General features: G+C 40.3%; 5 protein-coding genes across 6 annotated transcripts; 1 reads left to right on the top strand and 4 right to left on the bottom strand.

The window, feature by feature from the left end:
• Window positions 1-2,059: 2,059 nt before the first annotated feature.
• Window positions 2,060-3,438, top strand: RB195_017910 (uncharacterized protein; the record flags this gene model as incomplete). Its single annotated transcript, XM_013448389.2, has 2 exons — window positions 2,060-2,142; window positions 3,285-3,438. 2 exons carry the CDS (start codon window positions 2,060-2,062, stop codon window positions 3,436-3,438), a joined length of 237 nt encoding a protein of 78 aa, XP_013303843.1.
• A 1,020-nt stretch (window positions 3,439-4,458) lies between these two features.
• On the bottom strand, window positions 4,459-4,701 carry RB195_017909 (uncharacterized protein; the record flags this gene model as incomplete). Its single annotated transcript, XM_064185104.1, has 1 exon — window positions 4,459-4,701. The coding sequence occupies one exon, from the start codon at window positions 4,699-4,701 to the stop codon at window positions 4,459-4,461; it is 243 nt and encodes an 80-aa protein (XP_064040985.1).
• Window positions 4,702-7,436: 2,735 nt separating this feature from the next.
• On the bottom strand, window positions 7,437-10,542 carry RB195_017908 (uncharacterized protein; the record flags this gene model as incomplete). The annotated part of the gene is made up of 3 exons (XM_064185103.1): window positions 7,437-7,563; window positions 8,182-8,367; window positions 10,511-10,542. 3 exons carry the CDS (start codon window positions 10,540-10,542, stop codon window positions 7,437-7,439), a joined length of 345 nt encoding a protein of 114 aa, XP_064040984.1.
• A 1,372-nt stretch (window positions 10,543-11,914) lies between these two features.
• RB195_017907 (uncharacterized protein) lies at window positions 11,915-13,915 on the bottom strand (the record flags this gene model as incomplete). Of its 2 annotated transcripts, XM_013445092.2 has the most annotated exons (5): window positions 11,915-11,950; window positions 12,053-12,238; window positions 12,305-12,421; window positions 13,288-13,338; window positions 13,859-13,915. In XM_013445092.2, 5 exons carry the CDS (start codon window positions 13,913-13,915, stop codon window positions 11,915-11,917), a joined length of 447 nt encoding a protein of 148 aa, XP_013300546.2. The 2 variants fall into 2 exon arrangements, with proteins under 2 accessions (XP_013300546.2, XP_064040983.1); XM_064185102.1 differs by lacking the exons at window positions 11,915-11,950; window positions 12,053-12,238; window positions 12,305-12,421 and adding an exon at window positions 12,827-12,922.
• Window positions 13,916-15,147: 1,232 nt separating this feature from the next.
• RB195_017906 (uncharacterized protein) lies at window positions 15,148-23,328 on the bottom strand (the record flags this gene model as incomplete). The annotated part of the gene is made up of 19 exons (XM_064185101.1): window positions 15,148-15,264; window positions 15,327-15,525; window positions 15,759-15,844; window positions 15,917-16,036; window positions 16,101-16,262; window positions 16,364-16,483; window positions 16,578-16,735; window positions 16,796-16,916; window positions 16,974-17,098; window positions 17,157-17,310; window positions 17,378-17,486; window positions 19,677-19,822; window positions 20,117-20,261; window positions 20,352-20,540; window positions 20,653-20,798; window positions 21,263-21,340; window positions 22,749-22,856; window positions 23,014-23,133; window positions 23,233-23,328. The coding sequence occupies 19 exons, from the start codon at window positions 23,326-23,328 to the stop codon at window positions 15,148-15,150; spliced, it is 2,499 nt and encodes an 832-aa protein (XP_064040982.1).
• Window positions 23,329-23,576: the final 248 nt, after the last annotated feature.

Below are 23,576 nucleotides of genomic sequence, written 5' to 3'. Positions count from 1 at the left end.
CTGATCCGACCCATACTGCTAGGAGAGTGGATTTCCTCATTAATTTTTCTAGAAAAATCCACTTAAGATATCTACTCTGAATCGTATCGCAAACATGTCGAAAAGAGTCCATGAACTTAGAAAAACGGAATTCGGACCGAATCAGTTGAGCCAACTAGGTTTCTGGGGTTTCGCTTGTTCAGAACTCGTTGGGGTACGCAACAAGTGTTTGTTTATGTGAGAACCTTCGCCTAATCCTAATCGTAGACTGATCGATGGACATCCTACCACGACAACGCACCAACAATCACAATTCATTGTGCTCCCAAAATTACGCGTAGATTTCCTTGAACAACTAAATGTTCAACAATTAGGTGATTTTTGTACATATACTTGATCACGAATATAAATACCGGCGGAGTTGTGGGACGATTTACTGCAGTACTCTAAACCTAATGGAATACTATTCAGGAACACTCGGATTTCCGGTGACTCCAGAAAACGCGAATTTCTTCCCAGCTATCTTCATGCATTAACGCTCAATATCGGATTTCAAGATTGCTTGGAAATTTCTTAGACATGAATATTTCTCTTTTCTTTGCAGCTCTGCACACAAACCACACATCTGCATGAAATCCAATTCTTTCACTGCTAATGGGGTCAGAATGGATATTTTCTTTTTGTCTATAATTTTCTTTAGTCACGATTTTTCAGTAATCCTTTTCTTTTTTGGTTTAGATATTCTTAACGACATCTCTGAACTGAAACCAAATGCGCGAGCCAAAAAGTATAACAGGAAAATAATTCCAAAAGTGTAGAGTCCTATTATGGTTGATTTCGCTATCAGTGTTGGAAAAAAGTGACTTAAATTGATGCTGCTTTGTGAACTCCTCAGCTGACTAATGCTCATGAATTCCAGGTGCATTTTTCCTATATTTCTGATCTCATAAAATTTTACGAGTGAATCTCATTCATGTGAACGCTGGAGGAGATTTATGTCATTTCATCACTCATTTCAGTCATTTCATAGCCGTCACCAATTTCCTTCGTACAATTCGTTTTTTTCCTCATATCTACACAGAAGTTTTGTTTTTCTGTTGTAAACAAATAATTTACAAATGAATTCCGAATACTGAGACGTCTAAATTGTATAGACGAAGAGCTGCGAAAAGCTTCTTCTTGCACTATAACACTAACATTTCTGGGCATCTGTCTTCATTTAAACAATACTGGTATCTTCACTTTATTTTAGCTCGCTTTTTCTCATCGTGTGACTTCCTTCTTGAATCTAACCGAAAGTTTTTTTGCTCTTTCTCACTTACTTACTTACTTACTTGCATTCAGTCTTGCCGAGAAGTTCCTATCACCCCATGAAAGATCAAATTTTTAGGTAGATCCGCAGAAATTTCAACTGAAGTAATAATCAATATACTTAAAAATGGATAAAAAGGAAAAAACCAGTGTAAATAATAAAAAAAAATGAAAAATAAGCATAAGCAAAAGAGAATAAAAGGTTAGAATATCACCCAAGTATAGTAAACAAAAAATAAAAGATGAAATATAATCATAAGCAAAAGAAAATAAAGGATTCAAATATCTCCTAACCATAACATATAAGCTGAAGATAATGGAAATTGCGTTGATCGCCACAGCATCTACCCTTATTTTCATCTATTTGTTTATTTTGCTTGAACTTTTGAACTTTGAACTTATTAAATTTAGTGAACTTTTTCTGCTAGGTTATATCCCACTACCCTCTCAATCTCGCACAAGGATAAGAAAATGTCGAGGGTTTTCTCCTGTTTGTTGTTTCTTAACGAAAATCTCAGCATCTCCAGACGACTTCAAACAATTGTGCGTCAGTCATTGTTTCACATTACATTCACGTTTCTCAAAAGACGTCATCACTTCGATTTTGTTCCGCAAAAAATCCTCATGTCTTTGCATTACAGCGACGTGTTTTGAGTAGAGCTCTCCGTTGTTGGACGTCGTTCGTCTCTCTGTCGTACACGAAAATCGATGGGACCTTAAGTGATGGAATGAAGCGTTGAGTGACTATTAATTCCTGGAATTTCAGAACATGAGTGGCGTCAGGACCGCAACTCCGAGTCGCCGTTGTCGACGCGAGGAGGTCGAAGTGGAGGAGCCGCTTTATGCGATGGGGTGAGCTTTCGTATTTTCCTTCCATTTTTATTCTGTGACACTTCTGCAATTCTACTGTTACTTCTATTATTGTTATTATCACATCTTATATTCTATTTTATTTTTTTTACTTTGTTTTGTTCTGAATTTTGACAGTTTCTCGACTTGGAAACGACACTGAAGGGAATTTTTAAGCGAGCATGAACCGTTTATACTTTTTTGAAGTATGTACTTAAAAACCATCCATAAATAGACAAAATGTATGGCTCATCTTCGCAATGACTTGTTACTTAATCCCAGTAATTTATAACCGTCTTCCACTATTTCACTATTTCACCCATCTTTTTTTATTTTATTCAATTTTAAACCATCTTTTAATCCTACCATCCTTTTTTCATCCAATACATTTTCGCAGCGACTTTTCCTGGGGAAAGATCACATTCACAAGTTTTTTGGTTTCTCCAGCATTCGTGGTGACGCTCTCACGCTCGCATGCAATCACAAAGAGCGAACCAACCTCGCCACTTTTCCAGAAAGCGGTGCCAATTTTGACCATTTTTTTTGGCTCGTTATGTCTATAAGTTCACACTTGAATAGCCTATGTCGTTGAAATTCTGGATAGTCTTACTAGATTATGATTATGATTCCATGCAGTTCCTAGCTAAAGGTGGATCATCGTTCTGATGTGTTTCGAGCAATTTCTATCAATTTTCTCCTTCACTATTCTTCTTTTGTCTTTTTAGTTTGTTTTTCTTTAATCTTTCACTTTTTCCTCAGCTATTTTCACTTGAATCAGCAAATTTCAGGGAATTTCCATAGAGATTCGTAGAAACATAGCAGGTAATTCCAGTAGTTGCACTGTTCAAATCGGTGGATTTCTCAAAACAATCAAAAACTACGCAAAAATATCAAAAGCATCATTTCAAAGCATCTGCTTGACGAAGAATTTGGCTCGGGAGCCTTATCGGCAGCGGTTCTGAGAAAAAAGGAAAACAAGAAATACTCAGAATCATAATCTAATTTCGCAGAGCGTTGCGAAATTCTAAACAGGACCTCACACTTTTTCTCAATTTTTTTTGGCACAACCTTTTTTCTCTGGAACTTGATTGAAGCTAATCTTTACAGGGTTTTCGTCCGTTCGCTTATTTATCTATCCCATTTAGGAGAACACAGGCGTACCTACTTTCGCTAGTAGCGCCCAGACGTGAGATCATTCTCATCAAACCATATAACCAAATGGTTGAAGAAAAACTTCTTGCGGATATTCGAAGATCCTCGAAACGAGAGCAAAAAATTGGACCACACCAAAAAATATAATTCTACTGGAGGGAAGCAACGTATCCTCCAAGATGGAGGAGCAAAACGTCCGCACTTAGCCTTCCAGAAACACTTCCAACACTTTTTGAAAACTGTCGTTTGACATCTCGCAGTGTTTATTTCCTGTTTTTTTTTTCGTATATATTTCGATTGTTTCTCCACTGATTTGCCGTAAAATCAATCGATCAGTTATAAACAGAGGCAACGCAATCTCTTCCGCGATCTCGCCATTGTTTTCAACATACGTGTTCTTTTTTTCCTTATTCTCGAACAGTGCTTAATTATTTGTTGTATTAACAACCAGAACATCCGAAAAATGATGTGAACTAGACTATTGTTGCTTCTTCTCTTATATTGTTTCCTGACGAATAAAACAACCGTAGATTTCCGGAATAAGAAACCTTGTGACTTTCAATCGCGAGGTAAACGCTGCACTTTGCACTTTAAAATGCTCGTTGCATGCGACAAGACATCTTCAGATCATCGGATTACTTCCAATAAACAAATTGGTTCTGCTGGTTCCCTTTTCTGCCTCATACTGTTCGACAGTGGGAAAATGCAGTTGATCAATCGAATATCGACAATTTGGTCTAATGGGCAAGCTCGCTATCGAGGGTAGCTTTTAAACGCAGCTTATAGATAAAGGATAAAGTTTTTGGCGTTAATGAATCCGCTTGGGATGCGCCCCCACGTTCACTTCAATTAAAAATCGTTTGAGGTTCACGAACGTGTAACTGGCCTATACAATGACTTGCGGGGGGCTAGCCGATGTGTCAAGTCAGTGTTTTTATCCACCCAAGGTTTGATATTAATTTACTGATCCCAAAGGTACAATGACTATTGGTTGGCATTGGAACGAACTCAAAACTCCGATCGATCGCGCATCCGCAGCGGAACCTCTTACCGACTGCACTACACCCGCTCAAAGTCAGTTTATCACGAAGATGTTAGCGATGTTAAGATCTGTCTACGTATAGATTATGGTAGAGGCGTAGTTTACAACAACGAACGTAAATGCATTCAATTCTTCTTAGAAATACAGAAAAAAGGTCGTCTGACGTCCGCAATCGAACTAATGTGTCTCATATAAGCAGCAGAAGCCACCCCACCCGTACAATCGTAGAGGCACTGCTGATTCTCCTCCTCATCCAACATTGTCCCTGCCCGCAACAAACTGCCGAGAGCTGGGTAGACGAGGTAAGACAGGGCCACCACGCACGTCTTCACATCACCGGGGATGATCAGAAGTGGTAATAACGCCATACTGGTAAATCATTACTCCTATCCATGGGTGGGGAAATCCTTCGTCAAATCCGTGCTTCGTTCCATTTGGGCTTGTTACGATAGAAGTTATTGGTGGAATCCTTACAGAAATCCAGACTCTCCACCCCACTGGAAGCACACCGTAGAGTACGTCATAAAAAGTCAATGAAAATAGAGATAGAAGTTACGATACTATTCTTCGAATCCGAGATCATTGCGCGCAGAACGCTAGAGGCATCTTGGATGACTGCCAAAAGTCTTAAAATAAACAAAAAGAACGAGTCCATCGCAGTCACAAACGAACTGGCCCCATATCAGTCTCTGTGAGGGTTTTGATCTACGGGGTAGGGTCATCAGGTCCCTATCAGAACACTCGTGATTCATAGTTGTGCTACGTAGCGTTCTGTTACGTTACCAGGTTCAGTAAATGAGATAAACGCTAGCGATGTATTGTGCCTTGAGTTTACATATGGTTTGAATGCATTCTGCAGGGTGATGAGAGGATAAATTGTCGATGGCTTCCGGCCAATTGTTAATGAAGAAAGTAGTGCCATTCTCGACTACGGCTCAAGGTAATCAATGAGGAAAACCTTATGTTTCCGCTGTTAACCCGTAAAGTCTTCTTAGTTTCTATTTCTCGCCTCAGCCGAGAATAGGTTAGATAGTCATTCAGGTGTTGAGCACCCATCGTATCCTTGACTCGGCAAGGAAACTAAATTTCGTTCTGTGCTACTGGGTTGTAAAATGAGTCGCAGACTCTTTCAAATTTGAACTTAAAAGTGCGCATGGATGAAAAAATGACGCAGTGGTAAAATGTTATGTACCATTGCATGGAGAATTTCACCCTCTTCGAGGCACTTGCGTTTCGCTCCTTTAACTCCACCGATTCTTGTTTTTTCGGGTCATCGAAGTGGAATGTTAAGTGAATAACATGGAGCCTTTCCTGCACTCCTCCTTTGTTCATTTAATCAGAATGACAAACGTATGTATGTGCATGGAGAATATAGAATGAAGTAAAAAAAAGCATGAGAGAAGATCAAGAACATGAACTGAAAAAAGGAAGGAAAAGCATGGCGAAAAACAATTTGCGCTATCGAAAAACCTAATGAGCGGTGGATGGAAGTCGTTGGAAACGATAGGAGGGATTACAACGCAGGACACACCATTGAATAGTTCGCACTTGTTCTTTTCTTTAAAAAAAATTGTGAGAGAACCTCTTCCTCAACCCGCGAGAATTGGTCAGAGGATGGATGTGTGGTCATTGGTTTAGATTAAAGTTCCTATTCTTAAAACAACAAAGCTTTTTTTGAAAAACAAAGAACGGGAATACCTCCAAGCTCCAGCTCTTTCTCCATACACGGCACCTAACTCAGCTTTAGTGGTCCTGATTAAATAAAAAATCAATGAATGGTGTTCAAAATGTAGAAACTTTCAATCATCTGAAAAAAAACGAGTAGGCAATTTTTCCTAAACAAAAACGACTTCTGGAGCGAGAAATCCTCTCTCAAGCGGTATACAAAATTTTGCAAATACTTTTTATTTCTAGCGGTCAGGAATTATTTCTCAGTTCGATAGGAAAGGTGTATCAATCAAATCTCCCGAAATTTATTACTTGAAATTCTCTCCTTCCTTTTGAAAATTTGAGGACCTTCATTGCTGAAAAATGGTTCATTTTTAGCTATTAAAGAAAGAGTCTGCTTGATGACGCACACGTATGTACGCGCGGTCACCGTCGAAGATAATAGGTGAGATACGAGTGGGGCAGCGGAAAGAGTGTGTCAGGCAAGGAAAGTGGTCATGCGTTGCGGCAGCTTCCGCGCTCGTCCGGTTGAACCCCTTAGGTAGCGACTATGCTCAAACTTGTCGTCGAACGGAGAGCGCAGCGTTAGGTCCTCGACGTAGGCGGGCACAGGTACGCGCTTTCGCCAGTCGATGAGACGACAATCGATAAAGCGATGGCGACGATAAGCTCTCATTCTTCCTTTTTTCGCGCTTTCTCGGTCTTTTTTGTGTGATTGCGAATGAATAAGATTAGTTCATAGTAGAGTCCTACTTTTTTCATCGATATGATCGATTCCCGTCCCATAGATCGATGAAAGTGGCTGTCCCTTCCGGCATAAACGTATGTAGCACGCGTGAAGCCGACAATATGCGTTCAGCGCTGACCATACGGATAATGGTTGAAAAAAATGTAGAAAGGTGCCGTATTAATTAGTAATCTCATTCCGTTTCTAAACGTTTTTTTAGGGAAATTTTATCCCCATCTTATTCATATGTTCGCTTGATGTGATATAATTTGCAAAGAGAATGGAACGAGTATTTTCTGAATATATAGTCAGCATTACTGTCACAGATACGTCATAACTAAACATCGCAGTTAATCATTTGCGATGTTGCTTCCGCGACCAACACAGAAGTATGGCAAAACAGGTTTCTGAACGGGTGGATCCCTCGACTCTTCGGCACGCTGTGACCGTTTAACCGATAGTGAAATCTTCCGATTAACTTGCACGACAAAGGAATCCAACCCCGTCAGAACTCTTTTTCATAGACATTATTCGACACCTCCTAGATTTCTTACTCTTATAAAAAAAAGCAAATATACAATCACTTATTAATATTCATTCATCGACGTCAAACGATTGATCCTGAATCTCCTCCTCTTTCGAGGAGTATACAATGTACATATTAACGACGTTACATACAGACAGATTCCTACAAAACATCAACTTTTCCTAAGCGCTAGCTTCTTTTGCCACAAATTTTTCCTTCAGTTGTCGTACTCCTGGAAGCTTGCTCACACAGGATTTGTCAGAGAGTATGCAACATTTCTGTGGTCGAAGGCAGCACGCTTCCTTTTTCCTGAAGTGTAGATACTCAATGGACAGAGATAGACACACCTTTTTGGCCAACATATTTTTCATTGCTCAAAGTAAGAAAGGACTTCAAAAGGAAAAAAGACATTTCCTCTACATTAAAAGTGCTTAGAAATAGAACTGAAAAGTACAAGTTCAATGAGTAGATTTCCTCTCCGTGAACCTCTGAATGTAAGACTGAAATTCTCGATAATTTGAAGCGCGACATGTTCATTGATGCGACAGTTCCGGCTTCACGAGGTCATGATCCGAGAAATCTGAGCGAAACCTGTCCTCAATTCATCATTCACCTAGCTTGCCGCAAAGAAAACCGTAAGGAAAGAGTTTTCGGTTGATTAATCAGCTAAATACTGAAATCGTCGTGTATTTTATGTCATCGACTGAAAGATGGTGAAATTATAAGAACTTTAGTAGTAACCATTCTGGTATTCTGGTTCTATCGGTTCATCTTGAAACCATAGAAACTTCCCGAGAACTCAGAATTTCGCATAAAGTATAGTTGCATGATATAGTAGAAGTGAATCAATAAAAATAAATAAATAATGAGAATTGGGATGATTGGAGATTGTATATTTTTTAAATTCATATTTCTTCAAGAACATACTTATCTAGAAGGGTATGTACTGTATTTTTGGCGACGTCCGCAATCCTCGAAGAACTCGACTTTGGTTTCTCGTCCGGAATTACAGAGGAGACCAGTGAAACCTCGTCGTCCTTCTTTTGGTTTTCGCTCTCTTTCTCCTTGTGGTGCGTCCATTCCTGCTTGATGCCTTCAGGTAGCAGTTTCATTCTAAATTTCGACTCAGATTATCTGATTAAGGTCACAATAGCATTGGGGAGGTGGTGAGGACAGAAAAAGGATAGATCTGACTGGAAGAACACGACTTGCATTTACGGTGAACGCAACTCGGGCCATTTATATGTGGGACAACGGGCGGAACCAGATCTGAGGCCGATGACTCATCCGTACACATAACAGATGTTTGTGATGCATAATTTCATTACATCTGTCAACTGAACCAGATCTCTATGTTTTATGTTTTTGCCGAAACAAGCACAGGAACGGAACGCGAACCTTCGCTGATATCATCTGAAATGCTAGTTCCAACCGCTTTTCATGTTTCATGATGGCATGGAACAAGGCTAGATTAGAAAAAATGTAGCATTTCTAACAAGAACAGCTTTCATTTTCCACCTTCCTAAAGTTGTTTTAAATAGTAATTTTCCAAAAAGCACGAAATGGGAACCAGAGAGGTTCGAAATCGACACAGCTTGCTAACTTTGTTCTCGCTCATTCTTCTTTCTTTATAAAACAGCGTTTCTTTTGAAACTTTCGAAAAGTAAAATCATACATTAGGCCGGTGTTAAAGGCATCACCCCACGAATCTGAGGAGGTACGGATTTCAGGTGGAGTATTCGTATACGGGATCGTAGATTAAGGAGAGGGAAGTGACTCCGTCCACTTCTTCCTAATTGCCGTAAAAAAAGCCCGGAAGACACGGCCTCGGGCGTTCCGGCTCGCTACTTCCTACAAGGAGTTCGATTGGAGCGTGCCAGCCTTGTGCACGCGCCGCATCTTCCGGTCCGTTTTTTACGGCAATTAGGAAGAAATGACGGAATCACCCCCCTCTCCATAATCTACTATCCGTATACGAATACACCATCTGAAATCCAAATCACCTCAGATTCGTGGAGTGATGCCTTTAAATGTATTCAACCCGGCAAGCACGACGCGTCTACCGCAATGCATGCTGGATAACCAAAGGTGGTAGGTTGCTTCAACGAAACTTTCAGTGACGACTACACATACAGCGATGTTATCACGCGGAGGTCCACTAATATCACGGCTACGCGGGTACCTAGGTAAGCACAACGATTTGGACTGTGTTGGTTTCGATTTTGGATGTGGCATCTTCTTAGGGAATGATGACTTCTTCTGGATGAGGCATTTGAGAGGACATATCACAAATGATCAGACTTTCCAGGCTCTGACGAAGGCGACGACGCCGAAACGTTAGCCCTAATAAGGTTTGTCTTGGCTCTTGCTACAATTTGACTGTCGACATATAGCGAATTGTTGCAAAACAAAATCCCTGGAAGTGATAGTTTTGGACTTCGCAACCGTTATTCAAGAGTATCGTTTTCCTTCTACGATAATGCTCTTGATGAGGCTTCGCTTGGTTGCAGCAGTGACCTATCAAAAATTAAAATAGTTTGGGATGAAAATCACCAATGCGGATTAAAATAGATGACGCCGAACCTGCTTTTCAGGGACTGTCACTTAACCAATGTACCAGGTCAAATGTGATCTCGTTGCTCAAATGAATGATTCTGCGATTAAAAATAGAGAACCCCCAGGAACCCTTCGAAGTCTCTAAACAGAAATATGGAGAAAGACGTAGCTCAAGAGTATTAGAGTGATCACACCCAATTCCAATTAATAATCCAGAAAATGGTGTATGGAGCAGACTTGTGTGATCGTCTTCTCAACAATGCAACCTATTATGGGCGACCGAACGAGGGCGATCCACCGTTGTACGAGTGGAGAAGTTTCATATGTTTACATTTATTTATACTTGACTATTTAACTTATATTTATTATTATTATCACTTATTTGAGTCATACTTGCTCGACTGCGGACGTTAGAGGACGAGAGAGTTGCCCGCATTTTCTCGCGTAATAAGTTGCATCGTTGGGGAGACGGGTTTACAAAGGCTGTTTCACACTCCTTTTCTGGATTACTAGGAGAAATTAACTGTGATCACGGTAACACCCGTAAACCGCTACTCCTACTTATGCGTGCGAAGTTGCCGCTTCAACTTAGCGGCACGTTGCCTTGACTTCCCCAACGATGCAAATCTTTACATTTATAAAACTTGCGAAATAAAACCGCATAAAAAGGACCGCTAAAGAAACAATGCATTTCACTCACACGAGCAACGAACTCTTCTTCACAGGTCTCATTTCAGTTCAACAGCTGTAAAGTTGCCTGGATTGATAAACTGACGGATCTGGTTCTGGATTTGTAGATGTTTAGTGTTTTTTTTTTGTTACACGGAAAGAACGTTCCGGACCATACCCGCAAGTATGGAGGACATCAAGAATTTTCCCGAACGTTACATTTAAAGGCATTACCCCATGAATCTGGGGTGGTATGGATTTCCGATGACCAATGACTTATACGGGGTCGTAGATTGCAGAAACGAGTGGGATAACTCTCAGCACTAGCACAAGGATCTCCAATAGAACTTCGAGCGTCCCGGGACGCTGTTTTACGAGTTCCATTGAAGCGCAACACCTTCTGCACGCGCCGGATCCTCCTGGCCGTTTTTTTTACGGCGATTGGGAAGGAGTGAGTGTTATCCCACTCGTTTCTGCAATCTACGACCCCGTTAGCCATCGGAAATCCATATAAACCCAGATTCTTAGGGCGATGCCTTTGAACCGCAGTCACCATGCAAATGTACGCAAATCAAAGCAATGCAAACCATGTACGTTGCGTCAACTGGGTAAAATGTAGATAAAGTAAATGCAGCAATCGAAGCCCTAAGGCCTAAACATTAGTCTTAGAGGATCCATGACATGTAAACTAAAGTTAACAAGAGAGAAAGTTATGTTAGAGCGTCGAGAAAAACGGGCGCAACTGACTGTCCCCCCTCCCTACTACATTTTACCAGCGTCAACTAAATGTTTTACTCTCAACCTGTAACATTTTTGCTTCTGTGCTCCTAAATCCTACGTACCAACTTGAACTAGGATCTAGAAGCGAGATGAAATTGAAATCACTAGAAACCAACAGAAAAGAACTATGATACGTTCATTATCTTTCTCCCATGGTTTTTCATAGCACCCATTTGATCCGTCTGTTATCTCAGTCATAACAAATATTTGGAAGCGCAGCGGAGTTCTTTGCTTTCTTGAACACTGCTTCATCATCACTAATTCTGGAATTTCAGGGGACAAAATCCTCTCCCTTAATCCCAATTCATTTCTTTTGCGTTTTCCTACAACTTTCTACTCTAATTAGGACAAGCTCTTCTGATACTCGTTTTACCTCTTGCCATTTTAGCATGAATTGAAGAGTTCTAAGCCATTACTCAAATTGGGTGACCCAAATCTTTTTTATTTACAGGTACGGTCAATATTTCAGGTCAATATGTTCCACTTTTCCGTAGAACAATAACAGCAATAGAGATTACGCTTTTTTCTATACAATTTCCGCATTCCTTCTGCACATTTCTTTGTGCAGAAGGAATGCGGAACCTCAACATGTACCGTTCTACAAAGAGATCATAACTACAAGGCAAAAAGAAGTGAACGAATTGGCATCCTAATGCTAGCAAATGTCCTTCCATGCTCCGACTGGACGTCCCTGAAAATAAAGGAACTCCATCAACATTTCCATTTAAAAAAAAAACAATCAACGAATAAACAACGTAATTCTAAATCACAGAAAGCAGGACAGGGAACTAACATCACCATTCACAATGTTTCGCATGATGCACTGAATGTTCTCTGATAAATTCTCCAAGTCATCAACATTCTCCGCAAACGTATCGATGTCCGCGGAAAACGAGGCGATCAAATCGCAAAAGGAAGGCTCTTCTGGATCTCCTGTTTCTTCCTTCACTTCTTTGTCATCTTCCTCTTCGAGTTCTTCCTAAATATTTGAAGATTACACTTCTTTGCATGAAGAAAAACTATGTAAATTAAGAATTCGCGCTACCTGCTTCCATTCCAAATGGTCAGAGCAGCGGACATCTGTCATGTTTGATGAACTGTTTTCTGTATTATGGCTCTGCACCATGTCATCTGCTCCATCGCAAAGCATGTTGCAGGTAGGCTTAAGAGTGTCACTTCCAACACACTGATATAAAGATGTCAAACAGCATTTGATTCCTCGGACAATCAAGCAACGATTAATATAAGAGAGAATCTCTTTAGAATGCGCCCGATTCAAACAGGGGGAAGAGGCAATTTGAGCAACTTGAAGGGTTTTTATAAAGTGATATGCTCAGACAATTAAACTGACGCAGTAAGAACAGCAATTTTTAGTAGCTATTGCAAACAAGGAACCTTTACACAGAACTCAATCACAAACCTGACAGACATAAATATCAAAGAAGGAATATAACTGCTCATCGAAGACCCAAAACAGTAACGGAAGAGTAGTTATCTGTCTTCATACATTTACAACAATTTGTTCTAATTTTTCCAACTTGAATTAATTTTTATTTTCATTTATTGTTTATTCGGAGGGCTTCCTTTCTTCATCATGTCTACTCCATTTTTTGTCTTGAGCTTTTCGTTTGGTCCACGAAAGGTCCGCTATTTCGACTGTGAACTACAATAACGGAAACTATATCAAATAGGTATAACGTGAACAAGGAGCAATCATAACATAAAAAAAGGACAGTTGGTCACCTCGAGGAATAAAAACTGACAAAGGGTAATGAAATGCTAAGGCGCGGTTTCATGCGAAGACACAACCGTGTGGCAATATTTAGAGCAAATATAATCCTTTACAAACAAGGAAAAGAAGAGCTTCATAGAGTTTATCGGAGCCATCGCGACACGACACGTTCGATGACAACTGCGCTCCGTATTCTTCCAATGCCCAATAAGAATTTTGGAAACGAGAATATGAAGAGAAAGCACTTAATGATTTAATAGCGGCGATTAAAATGCATATCTTGATTAAATGCACACCTTCAACTCCTCTTGGCAGTCATAGTCACTAGTCGGAGAATCCAGGGGCATCTGGAGAATAAACTCATAATTTTTCCAATAAGGATTCCAATTTTTTAAATTAAATTAATTAATGACCGTATGAAACTCGTATTTTACTAAGATGCTAGTACGCCAGATGTTGCATAGCCGTCTTCGTATCTACATGTTTAGGGGGGCTGTTTTTCTTCTTTTTATGTATCGCACTATGCTCGACCCACAATTTCCGAATGTCTCAGGAAAATGTTAAGGGTCTCTTAACAAAAATACTCCAAAGCCGAATAATTTAGCTGTTGCTGTTGAAGTTAACAGGTGAATACCTCCTCTTCTCACTACTAGATGCATGCAGATGCAGCACGGGCCCACATCGTGTGGCCGCCTACGTTAAATTCATTTCTAGACATCTTCTTCCAGGGAAGAAGCCTTTCCTAAGACAACATACGCTTCGGAACTATTTTTAAAGACAGCATACCATGAATCTGAGGTGGTGCGGATTTCAGGAGTATACGTATACGGGGTCGTAGATTATGGAGACGGGAGTAGTTCCACTCACCTCTCCCTGCATCACTGCAAACAGCCGCCCCCAGAATGCTGTTTCGTACGACGCCATCTACTGCAACGCTCCACCCTTTGCGCCGCCTCCGCCCTGCGATTCGTCGAACATCAATTCGGAGTGCACCGATAGGCAGTAAGGGACGCTACGCGTGCAAGGGTGACGCGCTGCAATAGAAGGCATCGTACAAAACAGCATTCAGGGCGCGGCTTTGTAATTCAGGGAGAGATGAGCGGAACCACCCCGGTCTCCATAATCTACGACCCTGTATACGGATACTCCGCCTGAAATCCGTACCACCGCAGATTCGTGGTATGCTGCCTCTAACCGGTTCGAATTCCATGTGTCATCCCGTTAGCATCCCCGAATGCTCTAACCAAACATCAGGTGTCGCAAATTCTAAGTACGATTGCATACGGAACGAAACTTGTGCGGACATTACACATACTACATCTTCGAAGGTGCACCTAGTAGTCATTTTTCATGCGAAAACCCCTCCAAATGTCCTATCATTAGTGCGAATAATACCGTTGTTATAGGAATATCTATAGATCATCTGTTAACGCAGTCGATTTATGATTGATGAAAATAGAATGCACGTGTCTGTAGAAAAACGTAGGGATCCCCAAGTTGGTGACAGAAATAATGTTGGTCTTGAACCAGGATTCCAAACACTACAGCTCAAGGCAAAAATAACTTTATTAAACGGCTAAAGCTGATACATTTTTATCAACAAGAAACAGGCTTGTTCACTTTTATATTTAGTTGCGGCAGCCACTTCACGAGCGTCTTCACATCACTAACTCCTTTGAAAATGTACTAGAACGATAAATGCTGAGTATTTCATCACGTGAAATATTTACCAAATTCCTATCGACTAGAGCTCTTAAATGGTCTTCAACCTCAAGAGGGTTCCATAATCAAGGATTTATTGACTACGCCAATATTTTTGGAAACAACCTTGTAATGTTCATTCGTTGTCACTTTCTCGGCCCCAAACGTGGATCATTCAACCATTTTGTGCGAAATGTAGGCGATAAATGTTGTTAAATGTTAAATGAATAACTGTTAAAAAAAAACGAGAACGAAGCTCACGAGAATCTGGTCCCGATACCTTATTTTAGAACCTAAAATATGTTAAAAGAAAATCTTGTGTGTAAAACGTACGATGCATGAATAAACAACAAGCAGTAAAGACACGATATCCTACACATACACCTAACGAACGAATACGATTCAATTTAGGTTACTATTTATTTTTCTTCAATTATCTGCTGCAATGGTACTGCCTAATCTTCCGCCACTAATAGCGTGTCATTTTTAAGTTTCCGCTTTTTCTTAATTAATTTGAGTAGTTTTCGAGCACGAACGTTGTACTGGTATGGCATACGAGTCCATTGAATCTCCTGAAAGAAACGTCATGAAAAGGTTTCTTTCGTGACAGTAATGACTGAACAAACACAGTTACCTCTTTATGTATGTCACTGTTCTCCATTCCATTTGGCAGATCTCTTAGAGACTCAAGGCGTACTAGAACCTGTTTACCGTAACTCCAACATTGCCTCGCTTTTTCTCCGGTGAGGGCCAGAATCCTCCGAACCCCTCTTGCAGACGATCGATCGCTAATTACAGCGAAGTCAATAAGTGAGGATGTGTTGAGAACATGGCTGAAAAGAAAAAACAGAAAATGAATTGCAAGTCCAAAATATTCTTAGAAAAACCAGGAGAAAATGTGCTTGAATATCGACAACGATATCACAATGGTGCAAATGTCGAGCTTATGAACTAGTTCAAATAGCTCGAAATTTATTTTAAAAGTTAATGTATTTCGGTATTTTGAAAGATACCGAACGAATGATATCCAAAACAGAAAATTCGGAAGAGAAAGCTGCTTACTCACGTTCCAGAGCAACACTCCACAGCAACTGCATCATCTAAACTATCACCAACACATACAACCCGAACTACCTCTGGATACTCCTTTCCCTAGAATGACAGTTTATCGGATACTACTGTAAGAACACATGAAATATTTTTAAAAAAATACTTTGCCAATACCTGCTTGAATTCAGACTGTAGCTGAGGAATCTCAAGCGCTCTTTTAAGAGGTAGTTCCTCCATGACCACATGTTTTTCTTGCGATATCACAGAATGTATGAGAGAATCAACATTTTCCACCTGAACTGTTTTTTTAAGCACCTAACATTTGGTAGATAAGTCTATCGACGGATGCAGATCTCACTATGTCATCTTCGCCAGCACAGTCGTCAGTAGCATAATCAAATCTTAGCGAATCCTCCTCAATTGAAGATCCGCGTTGTCCTCTTCCTGCCCCCAAACGTTTTAGAGCCCAGTTGACCAAATGAGTCGCCGTATGTGCGCGCATTAAAGCTAGACGACGATCCTAAGTAGAGCGCAGAAATATTACTTAGAACAACGAGCTGCCTAATCAGTCTCCATCAAGCGAGCCCGATGCAATGAAAAATACGACGTTATAGGACAAACCACGTGAATCCTCTGCCTGACTCGTGAACCTTCAGCCAGGTTGTTGTTGCCAATGACTTCGCCATGTAAAACACTCAAATCACCAATCTTTTCAACAGCTGATACTTCAAACACGGGAACCTGTAAAACCTTTTTATTATTGTTATAATCTGATAGCATTCATCAACTGAAAAAAAAAATTCGTAGCAAAATAAAGACCGAATGTGGGAATTACCTCGTTTACTTCCAAAACACCTTTGTCACACTTCTGTCCGCCTTCCTCAGCAAAGAATTGACATTCTTCAAGAACTAAGGAACCAGAAGAACTTATCGAATTAACACGTTCGCTATCACCAAAAACTGCTAGTATTTTTGTATTGATGGTGGGGAAAACTGGAACTCAACATTAGACAACTCGCTTGAAAGCATTGTTTTTGAACTGAAAACTCTCACTATACGATCCATTTTTGTCAAGCTGGTAGCTGTATTTAGCTTTATCTGAGTGATCCTTTAAACCAGTAGTATCTAGAGAAGAAGACGATAATGAAAACTCGCTCTTGCTCTTTGACAGGATCTAAACCCTTTCTGGTAATGAATATAGACTCGATTAGCTGTGTGAGTAAACACAAACCTTGGCTTCCTCTTTGAGTTCCAAAAACTTCTCTTTGTCAACTGTTAAACCATGCTTCTTGCTTAGATCTTCAGTTATTTCAACAGGAATACCATGTGTATCGTGGAGGATAAATGCATTTTCGCCTTGTAATTAACGCTTAGTGACTTAAAAAACAATCGAAGGGGATTATATGCGACTTACCTGGAAAAACTGTAGCTCCTTCAGGCATCTTCAACCGCATTTGCTGAAATAGGGTTTGTCCCATGTCAACAACTTTCCAGTAATGATTTTCTTCGTCTGCTACGCATTTCTGTATTCGTTCTGCTGCGGTATCGAGATCTGGATACGCTTGTCTCTAGATAATTTCATCGTGGTAATAGTTTTTATCAGTCTGTACTTGTGCATATAAGCAAATGACTTACAAGTGTTTCTATAACAACAGGAACCAACTCAGAGCAGGCGAAACGTTCAATTCCTAAGTGCGCCGATGCATGCCAAAATGATCTTCGTAACATCTTCCGTATAATAAACCTGGAGATTCAAGATTATTCTAGGTATATCTATGCTCTACATTATCCTAGGATTTTAAAGCTGTTTTCATAGTTTATCGCGTTACCTTACGATGAAAGATAAGGGGGTGCAACAGTTTTCCGCGGCAAACGGTGGGCGAAGGGTGCTGCCAACTTCTTATTCCGTGCCGGCATCAGATGCTAGTCACTACTTGCTGTCGCCCAGTAAATATACGCACTTAATTGCCACACTCTGCGCAATTTCTTCTGCTAAGCAGCGTCGGCAGAGAAACTGTAGAGATGGTTCAATGTTTAACTCAAACTGTGGATGAAACATACGAATAGTGAGCTTAACGTCAAAATGACTGCATTAGTTCTAAATTCGAATCAGAGTATATGGACAAATAGAAGGAATATTTGTTCCCACTCAGGTAGAAAGATAGCTTATCCCAAATAGAAATGTATTGAAAAAATCATGATAACTAAGAAACTAATGTCGGTGGTGGTGACCAAGTTGTATCGATACTAAACCATTTAAAAAAGTAAGCAATCATACACGTGAACTTGATTGTGTAGAAGCAGCACAGTGCTAGATTTTTGACAGAACTTAAACAAAATTTAGGGAGAATCCGACATTCAGAGAGACGGAGAGAGAGAGGGAGAGAGCAACAAAAACGGCAGGTAAAACGAGCTTCTGAGAAGAGGAAGAAACAGAAACGTCAATTATAAAATCTACAGAAATTATCCTTCTGCAAATCCAAGACTCTGAAGAGAAACGACACGGATTTGAGAGTCTTTGTATGCATGTATGGAAATGATAATATTATATATTATTATATAAAAATATTGTATATTATTATACAAAAGTAAAGGATAAAGTTCCTGTCGTAAATCAATCCGCTTGGGAAGCGCCCCCCACGTTCACTTTAATTCAAAATCGTTTGAGATTTACGAACGTGTAACTGGCCTATACAATGGCTTGCGGTGGCTAGCCGATGGGTCAAATCAGTGTTTTTGTTCTCCCAGACAAAACTGGTACCAATTTATCGACCCCGAAGAGATGAAAGGCTTGGTGAGCACTAGGGCGGATCCGAACCTCCGATCGATCGTGCAGAAAGCGGAAACTACACCCGCCGTATTATTATTATATATTATTTACTTAGATACTTAGATGGCCCGTCTTCACTCGACGTGCGCCCCCCACCCCCCCCCCCCCCCCCCCCCCCCCCCCCCCTCCTTCATCAACAAATTTTTCTTATTTTTTATTAACGATGACTAAGAACCTCCATCCCCCCCACCCCCCCCCCCCCCCTCCCCCCCCCCCACCCAACACACACCCCCCCCCCCCCCCTCCCCCCCCCCCCTCGTGTTTTTTTTCTTTTCTTTTAATTTTTTTTTTTTTTTTTTTTTTTTTTTTTTTTTTTTTTTATATTTTTTTTACATCCTCTAGTCGGAGCTACGAAGACCGGCAAGGTGTTGTGTGCGCCGGTTAACTTCGGAGACATCTCTCAGGGCTCTGTGGGTAGTAGTAGCTTCGGCGTGGCCGCGGTGTCTGCCCGTCTCCGCTGCGTAACAGAGCGCTGGAGGACTGTCGGTCGACAGATGAGCGAAGATCATGGTCCGTGTTGGTCCGTGCTTCCGACGGCTGCGAATGCTGCCCATGTGTTTTCTTCGTTTCCTTGTGTTTTTGTTCATACGTGGTTCGTTGCGTTTCTGGCCTGTTGTTCCTCCGTGGTTTGATGTGTTTGTTTTTTGTTTTCCTGCTTGTTTGTGTGTTGGTCTGTCTTGTGCGTTTCTCCCTTTTGTTTTTGTGGCCGGTTTGTTTTGCCCTTTTGGGTTGGGGGCGGTGCTGTCTGGTGGGTGTTTTGCCTCGTGTGTGTTTGGCTTGTTAGGGGTTGCCGTTTGTCCCTCGCTTTGCTTGCTTTGGGTGTTGTTTTAGCGTCGTGCGCCTTTTGGGTCTGTGTTTTTGTTTGGCGCTTGTGCCCGCCGTCTCTTTAATGGGGGCTGGGTTGCTTTTGTCCAGTGGGCGCCGTGGTGTTGGTGTTGTACGTGCCTCCTTTTCCGGGTTGTGTGGATTGCCTTGCTTTTTGTGTGTACTTTTATTCCTGTTTTGCTGTTTGCCTGTGTGGCTTTATTTGTTATTGTCGTGCGTTTTCCTGCTCTGTTTTTGTTTATTATATATTACTATCAAATAAATGGAAAGAAACTCAACCCTGCATCCAATGCGCTCGGCTCAACACCGTCCGCAAGTGCAACAACAACAGCCCGCATGTGATCCGCAAGGATACGATACGATGCATCACGACCATCTACGTCTTCTTTACCAACACGTCCTTGATATGGTCCCAGTTTAGAAATCTTAAAATAAGCGAATATTGGCAAGATCGGATAAAATTCATTGAAATATGGCAAATAGCAAAAGAAGAAGTTCCGTCTTTTCTCATTTTCGTAATTTCCTCCTCGAATTCACCAATAATTATGTTTTTCCTGTGCATATGGTAAAGACAGCAGTACAGTAGGAACCTTACTGTATTCTAAAATACACTAACTACCATCATGCAGAGATGTGGAGGAAAATGAAACGCAGTTTTTTTCCTGTAATAGAAAAAAAAAACAAGAATCAGGAGCGAATCGAAAAGTGTGTGGACGAACCATCGATATATGTTTCATAATGGGTGTAAATGCGTCTATATCGAAATTTGATGGAACACCTTGCACAACTGCTGCTAAACGCTCAAGACCCATTCCAGTGTCTATATGGTGGCTCGGCAGAGAGTGCAAATCGCCATTTGGTGTTCTGAAAGTCCGTTGCTCACAAAGTTCAAGCGGCTGGAATGGGGAAAACACCAAAGCTATGAGATAGTGACCGTTAGCTTTGAAAAATCACCTCACTAAGGAAATAAATACAATATTCCAAAGCTCCACAACGGAATCGTCAATATTCACTAAATGTGCGGCATCTTTGCGGCCATTTATGCGATCAAAATGGATCTCCGTAGATGGCCCACAAGGGCCAGTAGAACCCATCTCCCAGAAGTTTTCATTGACAAAGGGACGGATGTGAGACTGAGGAACCCTGGAGCAAGTGGTTACGAATAAGCATAAAACGAATCAGAATTTAAAAATGTATGAACCAGTATCACAATTCCGAAAATTAACAATCGTTAAAAGCTAGATGATAAACACACCCAATTTTCAGCCATATATGTTTGCAGTTTTCATCCGCAGGTATGCCCAACTTCGTCGATCCTCCAAAATAAGAAACGTAGATACGATCTGGTTCAATTGAAAGTACTTCGGTGAGAAAGAACCACGCCAGCTTGCAGGCGTCTTCCTACACATATCGTAAATATTCATAATCGAATAACAAACAAATAATAATCGTATAACTCGAACCTAACTTATTCATATTTTCTTAATTGTTAGCCTCTATATTTGCTTTTATCATATTACTTATAACATGCGCCTATTGTGTTGAACCAGGTGAGTGCAATGTGTCCGCCGTAAAGGGCACGCTTTCTCTGATTCACACAGAGTTCCTCTTCTCTGAACTGCGAAATCAAAGGTTCATCGCACACATTTGGATAAACTAGTAGAATATGTTATTAACAGAACAGCATTCGAACTAACTGGTCGAGAAGTTAAATATTTTAAAATGTATATCTGCGGGAACATTCGAAAAGTCGGGCATTGGGAGACTGTATTCAGAAAAAGAAACCGTTTAAGCTTAATATAAGACATACTATATGAGAAGAAGTGAACAGTAATACCGAGTCACAAAATGAAAATGGATAATACCTCCGTATACGAACTATTGAAAGACCAATTTCCAAGCATTTCGAAAAACGTTTGGTGGTGTAGATCTCTACCAACATCCTGAAAAAGGCAGAATCGCTCACTGCAATTGCCTCTGTCGTACATAAGCCGCCTTTCGAGTACTAGTCACATTCACCTTACCGTTGATAAAGCCATTTGTTTTTTTCTATGTATAAAAAGATAAAGGATAAAGTCAATCGTATCAGGTTTTGGAACGCGTGTTGGCTTATACATATCTAGTCAATGTTTTTGTCCTCCCAGACAAGTCCGGTTATATATATATATATATATATATATATATATATATATATATAACCGAACTTGTCCGGGTGTATGTGTATATATACTATATACATATGTATATATATATATACATATATACATATATATATATATATATATATATATATATATATATATATATATATATATATATATATGTATATATATATAGGTCAAAACAACACTAAGCATGTGCGCTTACGTAAAATGCTGCACTCGCAACAGCGCGGTGGAGAAAGCGATTGGAATCGAGATGGATCTATCGCAAACTGCAACGAAGAATGGTGCTAGCAAGGGTCCTCCTTCGACCGCAACCGCTACGCTTTACTGCACCGGTTCGAGCGTAGCCGCTTTCGCAACTGCACCGTGCTTCAAGTTGTTTTGACCCGACTATACATCCACAACACATCATATGAATAGTGAATGGGTAGAAACTAGATGTCACCATTTCCAAAAAGGCCTTCCCAGTAAGATTGATCAAACATATCTTCACATCCCAATCTCTAAATAGGAATCAGAAGACGGCATCTCACGTGTTTTTGCACTGCTTACTTCACTTATTTCCAAATGTTTATCAATACAGAAAAATACACTAGCCTGACTTAGTATGCTTCAAGTGTTTTAGGCAGGCTGCTGGGAGGCACTCAATGCTGCTCTAATTGAACCATACCTTTGAGGTGAAAAAACGTGCATAGACCACAAATACGGTTCTTAATTGACAAGATGATAGCCCTTCAATCGACTGCTCATCACTGGAAGCAAATAGTCAATTCAGTTGGGGCCCTAAAACAAAAGTATTAATTTTAGAAGATCTATGACATGTAGGCTAAAGCTACTAAGAGTTAAAAAATTAGTAGTTTCAACTCTATCTTCATTCTTTTTTCTTAGTAGCTTTAGCTTACATGCCTTGGGTACACGAAAACTAACGCTTAGGTTTTAGGGCATTGACTGACTCTACTATTCTTTCCCGAAATGACTTCTCGATTGATGAACTGTCGCCTTCTCAATTTTTTCTTTTGAATGGAAAAACCACTTGTCCTTTAAGAATGGTTTTTGAATAACTGTCCCTCTCACCTACCTCTGCAAACACAAAGACCTATTTGGAGGCAAACGCCAGGCGAAAGAGGATCAGTACCAGTGATCTCGATAGAAAAGTTTAAAGATTTTTTTTTTAAAAAGCCAAGACCTCCAAGTCATTATGCTTCCCGCCTGCTCGAATGCATTTCTGATAGCTGACAGCACGTCGCAAAGATGCCCATCTGTTGTCCGTCCCTCCCAGTAGTAATGATTTAAACTAAAACAGTAGTTTAACAGAACCTATGCGAAAACGCAAAGGAACAAACGAGTTGTACGCTTTTAGGTACAAACAATGAAGTTTTCATAAATGTCGCTAACTTGAAAAGCATCAAACATGAAATTCTGAAACAACGTTATAGTGAACTTCCCTACACCTGATTCATGCCAGCATTCGTAAATAACAAGGATCGATCCTCAAAAGGAGGTATAACGGAAGATGACGGTACGTGGATATGATCATTGTTTTCAAAGAAATTAATGAAGTTTCTCCGCACCTAGAACAACAAAACCCACACAAATCTTCACAATGCAAGAAATTGGTTTTAAAAAACTATTCGGCTGGAAATCAGGAACCATAAATAAATGTAACCCACGTCATTTGTTGACATAAAGCTTCGGACCGGTCTAAGCCGATATGCAATCTGTTTCTTCAACCGTTCTATATTATAGCTTTGCCTAGGGGCAAACATCTGAAGAAAAACAATTGTGGAGAACACTGAAGTTTGTAATTGAAACACACATTATTCGAACAAATTTTTACTCGAAATGCTCGAAAACTTGTAACATTGGAATACTATAATATTTGTCAAGTGTGATGTATTCCTTCGTTCAAGCGCACGAATATCCACACATTGATAAAACAACAAAACACAAATGCCCAAAAGAGCAAAGTATCCCAAAATTGCCTATGCCTTCGTTTGCAATAATACTTTAAAAT

The sequence above is a fragment of the Necator americanus genome, chromosome II, assembly GCF_031761385.1.
Source record: "Necator americanus strain Aroian chromosome II, whole genome shotgun sequence".
Lineage (NCBI taxonomy): Eukaryota > Metazoa > Nematoda > Chromadorea > Rhabditida > Ancylostomatidae > Necator > Necator americanus.
Note: the sequence above shows the minus strand (reverse complement) of the source record. Positions and strands in the feature narration are given on the sequence as shown.